Here is an 11,117-nt window from a genome sequence, read left to right as displayed (position 1 = left end):
ACGAAGAGAAATGAAGTATTGCCATGCGGAAGCTTGCCCGTACTACCTACCATTGTATGACACTTGACCATTGACCTTCTCTCTGCTTACCGCGCCCGCATATCGCCAGCAAAAATACACATAACGAAGGGGAGTGGCGGCGGCAATAACCCGAGATGTACGCTGAGTTGCATTCGGTGAAGGCTCCGCAGGGATGTAAAGCCGAGTTGGGGCACACGTGTACGCAAACACGGATCACGGAATATCCTCCTCGACTTGGTTTAGCTGAGTCAGAAGAAGTGGGTCATAGCTCCAACTTCGCCATTAGAACAAACCGTGTGATCCCATGCAAATCCGTTTTTGCTCTATTTTTGCACTTATTTTTTTCCTGCAAAAGTTAGCGCTTATGAATGAGTTCATATTTGTATGTAAGCGTCCATCAACCCATCCTCCACTGCTCGGTGTATTTCATGTAGTTATCATACCTCGCGTGTGTTGCTGGCGGTTACTGTACAAAGTAACAGTACTCGCAACCCGGCACTGGAGCGTCCGGTTTTTCAGGTCTGGTGTGCTTGCCTCCCGCGCTCCCTCGCTGCCTCGCTGAAGGTGCATAATGTACCATTGACAGGAGCAGAGGCGTCAGCCGCCGGTACTGCCTGGCTATTTAAGCGCTGCCGATCTCTGTGCTGTGTGCGAGCCCTGTCCCCATCACATGACGCGGACGCGGCTGTGTGGACCTTCAGTCAAAAAAGGCACCCGTCGCGAGCGCTCCCGGAGCACCGTAAGTACTAGAGCAGCATGTGGCGCCTGCAGTGGGGCTTAGTCGCAGGGCAGGGTGCGTGCCCCGGCGGTGTAAACAGGGGTACAGTCCCAATGGATGAGGGCGGCCGCCCGGGCGTTTCTAGGACGTCACTCGGCCCTGGGCAGGCAAGGGGGTAGTAGTACAGTGTTCAGGCACAGAGGGAGACCGGCGTCTCCACTGTGCTTGGCCTGAACGGATTGATAAGAGGCTGCAGTATCGGTTTACTCCTGAGCAAAGCCCGCGCTCTGCCGAGAGCGTGAGAGAAAGGTGACTGCTAAAAATGGAAACCCGGGCATAAATGATGCAGGGACAGTAGGCGGGGGCATCAGAGGAATACACAAATGTGAGCGACTCTCCAAGGGGATGCATAGGCCAGGTGCATATACCCACCCTGCGGCTGCACGTATTAGTGTATAATGGGCGTTCACTCCAACTGCCATTGCGTTTTCTTCAGGCGACTAAGTAGAAGGTTCATTACTGACACTGGGCTCCATACAAGCCAGTGGAGCGGGGAACACATAGTTACTTACACATGTGCGTCAATCTGTGAAATTTTGTAATTTCCTCTGGATTTTTCAACTGTGTAACCTCAAATAGGGGTGAATTTTTCGACAGTTTGTTTTCCTCCGTACTCCGCTTTCTTAAACCTTGTATTTTATAGGGCAATTCTGTACATAAAGTGTGCCACGTTGCCTCCAAATTATGTAAACGGGAGTGAAACAAGGCAGAGTGGTGCGAACTCAGCATGGCGTGGGTCTGTGTGTGTGTGTGTGTGTTTTTCTGTAAGTGTTCCCTCACTCCTGCTACCTGACCTGTTTACATACCGCCAGCAGAGTGATGCGAGCGGCAGGGAGTGTATCCCGCTTCTGTGATTGGCGGCCAGGCTGCATTCCCTGCCTCTGACATCAAGCTCTGCCAGCGGAAACCGAGCACTTGACAGCCTCACGTGGCATCGTAAACTACGAGTACGCTAGTTACATTTAAAAATAATTTTAGGGTTACAATCTGACACTGTTGTCTCCTTTTAACCGAGGAACTGGGAATCCCTTTTTATAGCACGTGCTGCGGGAATGGCATAGGAATTGATAGCGGATAACTGCTTAAGTTTGGTTCTAACGTTTAACACAATGAGCTGACACTTTGAGGGCTTCCTGTGCCTTGCATGGAATAATATTTTTGCAGTCACATGTTGATCGCTTTCTGCCCTTTGAGGTTGACGTATAATATCTTTTTTCCAACCCATGAGGCTTGTGCATGTGGGCACCTCAGAGATTCTCCAGGCTCGCTGAAACTTTAGTCTTTGTGAAGCAGCAGGTGTATGATAGCACATGCAAATCAGAAATGCTCTCTGGCATCCCGGTTTTGATCAAAACAATCAGGCCTTTAAAAAGAAAATTATGTATATGCTTATAAAGCGCCGACAGCCCGCAGGCATCAAGGCGCATATTACCTGACAGTCGGTGTTTGACGCCATGTTAATCACAACACAAATCCAGAGAATACTCCAGTGACACCTAATTGGAGTAGTGACATGTTATAAAGATAAGGTTCCTCTCGCATAGGTTCGCGTGCTTCTGAGCTTTGAAACGCTTCTTAGCAGGACACATGCACACAGAGCGCAAATTGGAATGACGTATTCATATAAATGTGCAGCTGACTTTAATGGGAGGACTTTAGTTAGCTGCAATGTTCGAAGTGTGCGGATGAGCTGGATAACAACATATGAAAAGGAATCTACTAGGAACCCCTCATCGAATGTGTGTTTTAATTTAACTTGTGGTGACGCTAAATGATGCCCCATACAGCTGTCATATTTAGAGCGCCATGCTCCCTCGCGTTTTGCAATGCTCAAGATGGCATGCATTTTACTGGCAAGTGTGTTGATGGCGTGGGTTTGCTCCTTGCAGAGAGACGTTATTTGTGCCAAGTCTGTGCAGTGTTACACCCTTAAGGATGGGGAAGTATGTACTGTGAATGCCAAATGACAACTCCCAAATGTGTGTGAGATGCTATTAAAGTTAGCAAATCCAGTGTTATTCCAATTCCCAGACGCCTCAGAGACAAAGACGTTCTCAGTTGATTTAGCGAACACACCCTGATTCCGAGTATTATCAAAGGAGCCACCCTAACTGTGACTACACATTGCTAGACACAAAGCCTGTGTGTCCCTGCGCTGTAGCTTTTTTACCTCACTGCCTCCCCACTAATATTTTGGATGAATGTGTACACAGTCAAACCCTTTCCTGGGAAACTGCGTGCATCCAAATGGCTGGCGGGCGCTATGTTGAGTGGAAATAAGGTTGCCAGCAATTACATCCATTTAAGACCTCACAAAACACTATCTCCGAGGTACGCATAATAATGAAAAAATGCTAGTGAGCTTCCCAAAATGGAGTTTGTATTACATGGTGCCAGCATAACTCAACCCACAATACGAGCATGTGAAAAGGGAGGGAGGGAACAAAACATCCAAGAGGAAACACTTATCGTAATCTTCCTTGCTCCAAGTCCTGGTCTTGTCAGTCCTTACTGTGATGTCAAGGACTGTGACAAGGAAGACGAACATGGATTTAATCTGATTGTACATTGAAGTGTCTTGGGAGCCGGTGGGAATGCCGGCAGGACACAGGTAATGCTCAGGACACCAGCAGGTACAACAGGAAGGTTCTTTATTAGTTGCAGATCAAAGTAAGAAGATGCAAGAGGGAGAGATAGGCAGACACATCCTCGCAGGTCGGGCTCCCATGCTGCTGCCCCCCAACTGCCACTGCTGGAACCCCAAGGTCCCTGCCAGCTCCACATTCCATTCACTCACTCGCCATTCCACAAGCTATTACACACACAGATAAGATGTGAATCACTACATACATCCCAAGTGGAAGAGTTGCACCTCTGACACATCCTGATGGTAATTCAGCTTCTACTGTTCCTTGGATCACTGTTGTTCAAATTGTTTTAGCTATGTGTCCTATTTTGAGCCCCGTAGTGTGAGCCAGACCTAGTGGTACAGAGTGTGGGAAAGAGGAAGATGGAATGTGGAATGTGCGAACGGATACGCCCTCAAGATGCTTTGACTAGGTTCTCTCTACACACTCATGCTACCCAAATGTCATTTGATGCAGGCAGTGTTCTTGAGGTGATTTCCTCTAATTACAATTTATTAGAGGAAAGGACCCCGACAACAGTGTTTGCATTTAGTGGCAAACCACATCCTCAAGGCTGTATTCCAGTCCCCTGCAACCAAACCACAGGAAGGGCTTTACAAGGCTGCACTCAATGGCTGCCTTGTGAAGCTTGGCTCTGCTTGGGTTACATATGCATGTCATTAGCTTGTCTCATCAAACAAGCAGCCTTGCGGAGTACCTTCAAATTAATGAACATTAGAGTAAAGAATGTAAACAGTGACACTTGCATTTCGTGAAAAGCTGTATCCCGGCTGGAAGAGAATTGTGGTGCTTTACTGATCTTCTCGTCTTTCATAGGATATGAGTGCTGCTTTGCTGCTCTTTTCTGCATTCTGGCAAACCCCCTCCCTGTTCATTGTGCAGGTCACCATAGGTGAATCACTCGTACCTCTTTTCAACGTCAACACATCCCTCACAAGGCAATTTCCCAGATGCAAGGAAAATGGGCCTGATCCTCCTGCTGCTGAAGAAACCCATACTCGTCCTGGATGACCATGCCAACTATCGGCTCATCATGCATCATACTTTTCTTTGCAAAGTGATTGAGAAGATGTCACCCTGCAGTTGCATGAAAGGATCAACCCTCACAATCTCCTACATGAAAACCAATCCGGTTTATTACCACAACATTGCACAGGAGTCCACCACTATTTAAACTATGAATAACACTCTATACATCCTGGTTAAAGGAGACATCTGCTTAATTATTATAATAGACCTCTCTGCCTACTTTCAAATACAGTTGCCCATGAAGCCTTGCTTAACATCCTCGCTACGTGCATGGATTTTGATAAAACAGTGAGTCACTGGTTGCTTCCTACCTCTCCATTGAGAACAACTCATCCATATAGGCCACAACAGATCCCATCATTGCCAGGCTCCGTCCTTTACCCTGTCACCGTCAACATCTGGAGGAACTCCTTACCAACACTGACATCAAACTGCACCAATAAGATTACATTGTCTGTCCCGCGTTGAAGCCTGGTAGTCAAATTCCTATCTAAAGTTCAACCCAACCAAGTCCAAATTTGTTCCCCACAAAGCAAGCCTAAGTCTAGGATTGGCTCATTCACATGAAACTCATCTGATTCACACCTCAAAACGCTGTGCAAACTCTCACAGGTTTACCATGAACTGTGATAGCTTATACAAAACACATATCATTTGTACATACAAAGCCTGATATGGCTATAAGTATATTAAACAGAAAAAAATACACATCACTGTTAGGGAGAATTCTCAGAAATGTGCTAATTCCCTCCACCTTAGGGACCCGCAGCAACTTTGCTGGATTTTGAGGACTTGATTTTTTTAACCTGGAGAGAGTGAGACCCTTTTTCCCACTCCCTCATGTATTTTAATGTGATTTCTGAGCGTTGTGTTTCTTTTGGCTATAGAGCCTGACAAAACTCCATAGGCATCATCTTTTACATTGTGTCACACAGCACCTTCAGTGCAGTGGCACAGGGAAGTCTTTCAGATTTCCCAAAGGTTTAAACACCTTCCCTGGGATAAACTACTGTTTCCCAGAGCAGTAAAGTGAAATGGACTTTACTTACATTGTAGCTTTCTAGACCCAGCACACACTATCCTACAATAGGGTGCTGGAGGGGTCACCTAGTATCCACTTTGTCTAGCTTCTCATGTAACAATTTGATGTTACCCTTTCCTCCCTGAATGACTGGTGGCAGTGGTTTACTTTTAACTACCATGATGTGCATTTACCGTGGGCTGCGTTCGCAGCTGCAGTAAAGCACCCAAGGGTGCCATTTTTGTCAAAATGGCTTTGGCCTTCTTTTTTCGCCATTTCTTTGTGGAAAGGTCCTTCTTGAGATTTACTCTGCGTGCCAAACCCGATTTGGTCCCTTTGTTTGCTTTGCCTTTGGCGGGATTCATGAGTGAAGCCCGCCTCTGGCTCCAGGGTGTCTGGGGTGGGCAGGAAGTGAGGGAGGTGCTCGAAACTCCCTGTGCTTAGTCTCCTAGGAGACCCAAATGCACACAGTAGTGATTGGCGGGCTGACTGTCCGGCAAGGACATCCACCCTGCTGGGTGACACACAGCTTGGCTGGAATGAATGGGAGAGAACTGAATAAAATGCGAGGCTTTTGGCTTGGAACACAGAGTCGACCACTGGACGAAGGAACCGACGAAGAACCTGAAGAGGACGCCTGCTGCAACTCCTGGACCATTGGTTTGCCTGGTGAAGCCCTCCTGCTGTGCTGAAACTCCAAATTCGTATCGACAGGGAAGCCCCTTCAAGAACGACTTCTCCCCTTGAGTTGGTGGGACCAATCAACTCCAAAGTAAGCCATGCGGACATTCTCTCGGAGCCCGTTGCATTTCCACAGAGTTGTTGCTGGAAACTGAAACGCCAGGGAGAGGAACACCAGATTGTGTGCGTTGCTTTTAAGTTGGCCAAGAGCTCCAGGAAGATCCTCCGGACTCCCAGGAAGCAGGACCGACCGAGCCTGAGCCCCCTCAACAGAGTGCGGGACCCAAGACGCAAGGGAAGTCTATCTCAACAGGCAGAAACCACAGTGTTGCTATTTGCGGTAGTCCCGAGGACTTGTTTGAAACATTGCCGGTTGCGAGCAGTGACCGTCTCATTGCAGAGCAGGAGTCCCCAGAAGTTCTCCCTCTTGTCCCCATGACTGAGGCCAGGAACAGTGAGATCTGCAGAGATGCATAGGAACAGAGGTCATCTGCTGCACTTTTTCTTCAAATACCAAGGTACTGTAAAGTCTGAGAGAACTTACCTCTCATTGTAGAGTTGCTTGCATCTTCTACTACTCACAAGTCTAATCAGATTGAGGCCCTACATTTTATTTTTATTTTCTTCAAAGACTTCTAAAACATTGTGCAAAGACTTTTCTACTTACCTACCAGATGTGCTTCATCCTATGTAAGACTTTTGCCCATTGACTTTGGCGTAGCATGTTATACTAAATGACTCTGCTTAAGATATCCAAAAGTATTTGCCTGCTTAAGAATATTTGTGGTCTCTTGTTTGTTCTAATAACCTTTTCCTTTTACCAACTTTTCACAGTATTCTAAATGCAAACAGTAAGCTATTAATGTCCCCAGCACCCTAGCCATTGAAGTCACCTGAGAGTGTAGGTTGTGTCTGTGGGCCATCCCAAAAGGTCACATGATCTGCTCGTTGGACTCCCTTTGTATTTTGCCATCTCTCGAAATAGCATGCTTGGTCCCAGGCCAATGTACTCCTCTGTTTTGCAAGGGAAAAACAGCCTCTTCATCGTTTTTTTTTTACTTGAATGATCCTGGGCTCGTATTTTGAGGTAGCTGGGTTGATTGACATAAGCCATCATTCATCTTCTTCTAATGGTCGTCCTAAACGTTGAATACGTTCCTCTTATAAGTAAGCTTCTATATGTTCTTTATACCTTGCGCTACAGCGTATTTACAGTTATTGACCAGTGAGTCACTTCATTCTTATTTATGTTCATGATTACTGTATTATTAGGGACATGTTTCTCTTAGTGCTCCAATTACATCACCATCCTTAATTATTTGCATATCATTTCAGCATGGATTCTTATATCTTCTTTATGACATTTTACTGCCATCAAACTTGGTTTTAATGTACATCCATTCTGTTTATGGCTGCATTTTGACAGCTCTGCAAAGTGCATCCTTCTTGGCAACATTCCTACACTATATCAGCTTGCAATTTACACTCTAAATGGTTGCCTGAGTGCATATTGTCTCTCATATACTCTAAGTGGTACAGGAATATTTCAAGGATTCATGCACAGGTTCCCACTTGTGGCTCTTTGTCTTTCATTCCAATGGGATGTTGCTAAGGGGGTGGAGACCATGGAGAATGTGTTCACCTGCTCCTCTACATTCCCCCTCTGTTCGAGTTCTCGACCAAACTCTTTGCTTCCTCTTCTGCAATTCCTGCTTCGTCTTCTATCCTTTCATCATATTTTCTTTTCTTCTGGACCCACATCTTTACCCCCCCCCTCAGGTGACCAGCATTTTGCATATGTTCATCCACACTCTAGGTTGTCAGATGACAATCATCTGCTGGTGCATAGCATATCCTTCATCCCACATATTTCTTCCGATCTTTAGGATAATAGAACTCAGTTCCTGGAGGTGCAAGGGTACTTTTCTATATGTTCTCACAAGCACTTTCTTCACTTTTCACCTTTTCACCAGTTGTAGTATCAATGTCAGTCATTATCTTCATTCCAATAGCTTTCTTGGCTGTCTTTTTACATTGTCCATGATGATCCTTATTAGACAGGATCCTAGCAATACGAACACTACTATTGCTCCAAGCATTTTGAAAGCATTTGCTAGCCAGGCTGGAATCCATGAAAACAGAGACGCAAACCAATAATCATCTTCAATTTTGTCTACTGCCTCCACCATCTTTGTGTGCAAATTTGACAGCATGGTTATTGCTTCTGTCAGGGTTTCATTTTCTCCATCATGAGATGGTATAAACGTACAGCAAGAAGGGCCTCCTTTTATTGCTCTAATTAGGTCCAGGACATACCGATTCTGAATAGTCATCAGCCTGATGGCTCTTATTTCTTCTCTGATTGCATTTAATCCTTTTATTGCTGCAATGATTGTCTACAGCACCTCCCATCTCTTGTAATCTGCAGCCACGTGGTGTTTACTGCAGCTTGAAGTCCTGGCAAGAATATAGCTGTCATTATCATTTCCATCTTGCTGAAAAATGTCTGCTCATCTGGGATATTGTCATAAGACTCCATTGATTTTGCTGAAAAATAGTTGTTTCTCGCCAGTCAGCAGAGTACAGGTGATCTCTTCATCCTCAAATGTTCATCCATCAGGTTGTCCTGTGGGCTGTCCTATTGTGGGTATAAATTCATCCTAGTGCCTGTGAAAGGATTCCCTCCCACCACAGTCACACTACCTAATTTGGGTTTTACTACTTGTGTAGCTCCTGTATCCATTAACCATTGTAATGCACCTGCATTGGGATATATTATATTTGTTGAGTGAGTGCCTGGTGCATTTGCATAGGTGTCTGCTGTTGCTGCCTCTGTAATGACTGTGCCTGTATTAGTGCTCATTGGAATTGCTGGGGTTGTAGCAATTGTGTCTGTACTGGCACTTGCTGAAACTGCTGTGGTTGTGGCGCATATGCCTGATATTGCACGTGATCTTGGGCATAATATCCTTGTGAGTCTGTATTGTATTATGCAACATATCCCAATCGCCCTCTTGAAGATTGGCAATTCTGTTGGTGAATGCGTCCTCTGCTTCTACATGCTCTAGCCATATATCCTATTTTCCACAATTCCAATATATTAGTGGCTGTCTGCTATTAGATCCTCCCCTTCCTTGAGAATCGTCGCCCTCACGGCCCATTCTCTCTGCCTCTTGGCATAAAATTATACCCAGTCTGATCTGGGTCATATACTTCATTATTTTGCTGCGGTACCTGTACTGTTTGTGCCGTTGCTCACTCATTACTTATCAATACCGCTCGCTCTATGGCGAACCTGGATAATTTTTTCTGCACCAACTTTGCCTCTTCTTGCTCTCTACCATCAGCTTTCTTCCTGTCTTTTTCTTTTAGCATTCTGTAATAATGCATGATTGCCAATTGTATCTCTGGCCATGGCTTTGCTTCTATCCCCACCCGTTTCTTTAACTGCCTCTGTACTGGTTCTGCCAGTCCTTGACATAATATGTGATAAAATAATGCTACCGTTTTATCCCACAGTTTGTGCCTCTCCGAAATCCATCTGTCCTGAATATCCTGAATAAAAGCAATGCAGTCTTCATCCTCCCTCATCTTCCTAGTCATTATCACCTCAATATCCAATGTATCTGGATATTGGACTCTAAGCACTCGCCATATGTCTGCTCTATAATTATTGAATGGCGCTCCATCATGCATTGTGTTTTACGCAGTTACCTTTGGATACCCTGCTTTTTTCCAAATGTCATCAGTTCTCTCTCCCAGGATAGCTGATAATAGGCCTTTTATATCGCCTATAGCTAACATCATTTGTGACGTCCTTTTCTCTAATTCTTTGAACTATTTTCCCTCACTGGAAGTTAAACTCAACCGTGTGCACTTTGAATTGTCCTTATCCATCTGGGGCATGGTATATACTGTGGTCGACCCCCCCCTTCTTTCTCTAATAGTAGAAACTGTGAAGACACTGGTCCTTGGTCATATCTACCCGCACTCCTTATTCTCGAGGCAGAATTATCATCACCTGCTTGTTTTCTTCCCGGCAATGCCCGTAGTCTGATCACATAAGGTGGAGCTATATCTCTTGTACTGTGCGATCGAACAGTATATGGTATTGGTTCTGGTGTTCTTCATATAGGAACCTCTAAATCTGACAATTTTACGCACCTACATCTACACTTGCTTCTCTTGACAATCCATATGCCCCCTCATTTCGCGTCCTCTCATTTTGTTTCCTTTCTTCATCTGACATTATTACGCCCCAATTCAAATGACTATTGTCCTCTTCCGTGTCGTCAAGAGCTAATCTACTTAAAGACAGTGCTCTATGATCGTCTATTCTGATGTCATATAAGCTTCCTCCTGTTTCTTTAAAGGAGGCTCTTTGTTCACCCTCTTGAATTCTATATCCTTCATTATCCCTCATTTGTCTATATAATTTCCCCATCCTTGTCCCTATAGTCTCTGTGTCTTTTCTCCATATTGGTATGTCTAATAATCCTTGAAACCCTCAGTGGGACTGTTGTGACCCTCTCCCTTCTTCGGCTTGCTCTTGCATTTCTATGGATATCATGCTTCTACAGCATGGATATTCAATCTCATCTTTAAATTCTCTACTTTTGTTCATTTCTTCCTCTCTTCTCTTTATTTCCCTAAATTCCTCTTCCTCTTGCCTTCTCTGCAACCTATGTATTTTCAATGTTTGGGCTTCTGCTTCTTATCGTTTCTCTTCTTCTAGTGTCTCTTTTTCTCTTTTTGCCTCAAGCTTTCTTTGTTCTTCCCTTTGTTTACATTCTTTGTACCTTTCTTGTTTGTATAGTCTCTTTTTCCTTCTCTCTTATCTTGCTCTTCCCTGTTCTCCCTTTCTCAAACTCCATCAATACCTTTTATCATCTAGTTTAAGCAATATTTATCCTCTCATCCATTCGTTCTGTACATTGTG

The 11,117-nt window shown here is 44.9% G+C and overlaps 1 protein-coding gene across 8 annotated transcripts in view; it reads left to right on the top strand.

Annotated features, from left to right (window-relative positions):
* Nucleotides 1–486: 486 nt before the first annotated feature.
* The window catches only part of HOPX (HOP homeobox), a 282,218-nt gene continuing 271,587 nt past the window's right edge, over nucleotides 487–11,117 (top strand). For 2 of the 8 annotated variants that reach the window (XR_011280429.1, XR_011280430.1), the window contains exon 1: nucleotides 586–760. Coding sequence is in view for 1 of the 8 variants with exons in the window: in XM_069626412.1 (XP_069482513.1) it covers nucleotides 692–760 (69 nt within the window). In the remaining 7 variants the exon portion in view is untranslated. Of the gene's footprint in view, nucleotides 761–11,117 lie in introns of all 8 variants that reach the window. The other 6 variants (XM_069626415.1, XM_069626413.1, XM_069626412.1 and 3 more) reach the window with 5 other exon arrangements.

The sequence above is a fragment of the Ambystoma mexicanum genome, chromosome 6p (assembly GCF_040938575.1).
Source record: "Ambystoma mexicanum isolate Mex_15411 chromosome 6p, UKY_AmexF1_1, whole genome shotgun sequence".
Taxonomy (NCBI): domain Eukaryota; kingdom Metazoa; phylum Chordata; class Amphibia; order Caudata; family Ambystomatidae; genus Ambystoma; species Ambystoma mexicanum.
Note: the sequence above shows the minus strand (reverse complement) of the source record. Positions and strands in the feature narration are given on the sequence as shown.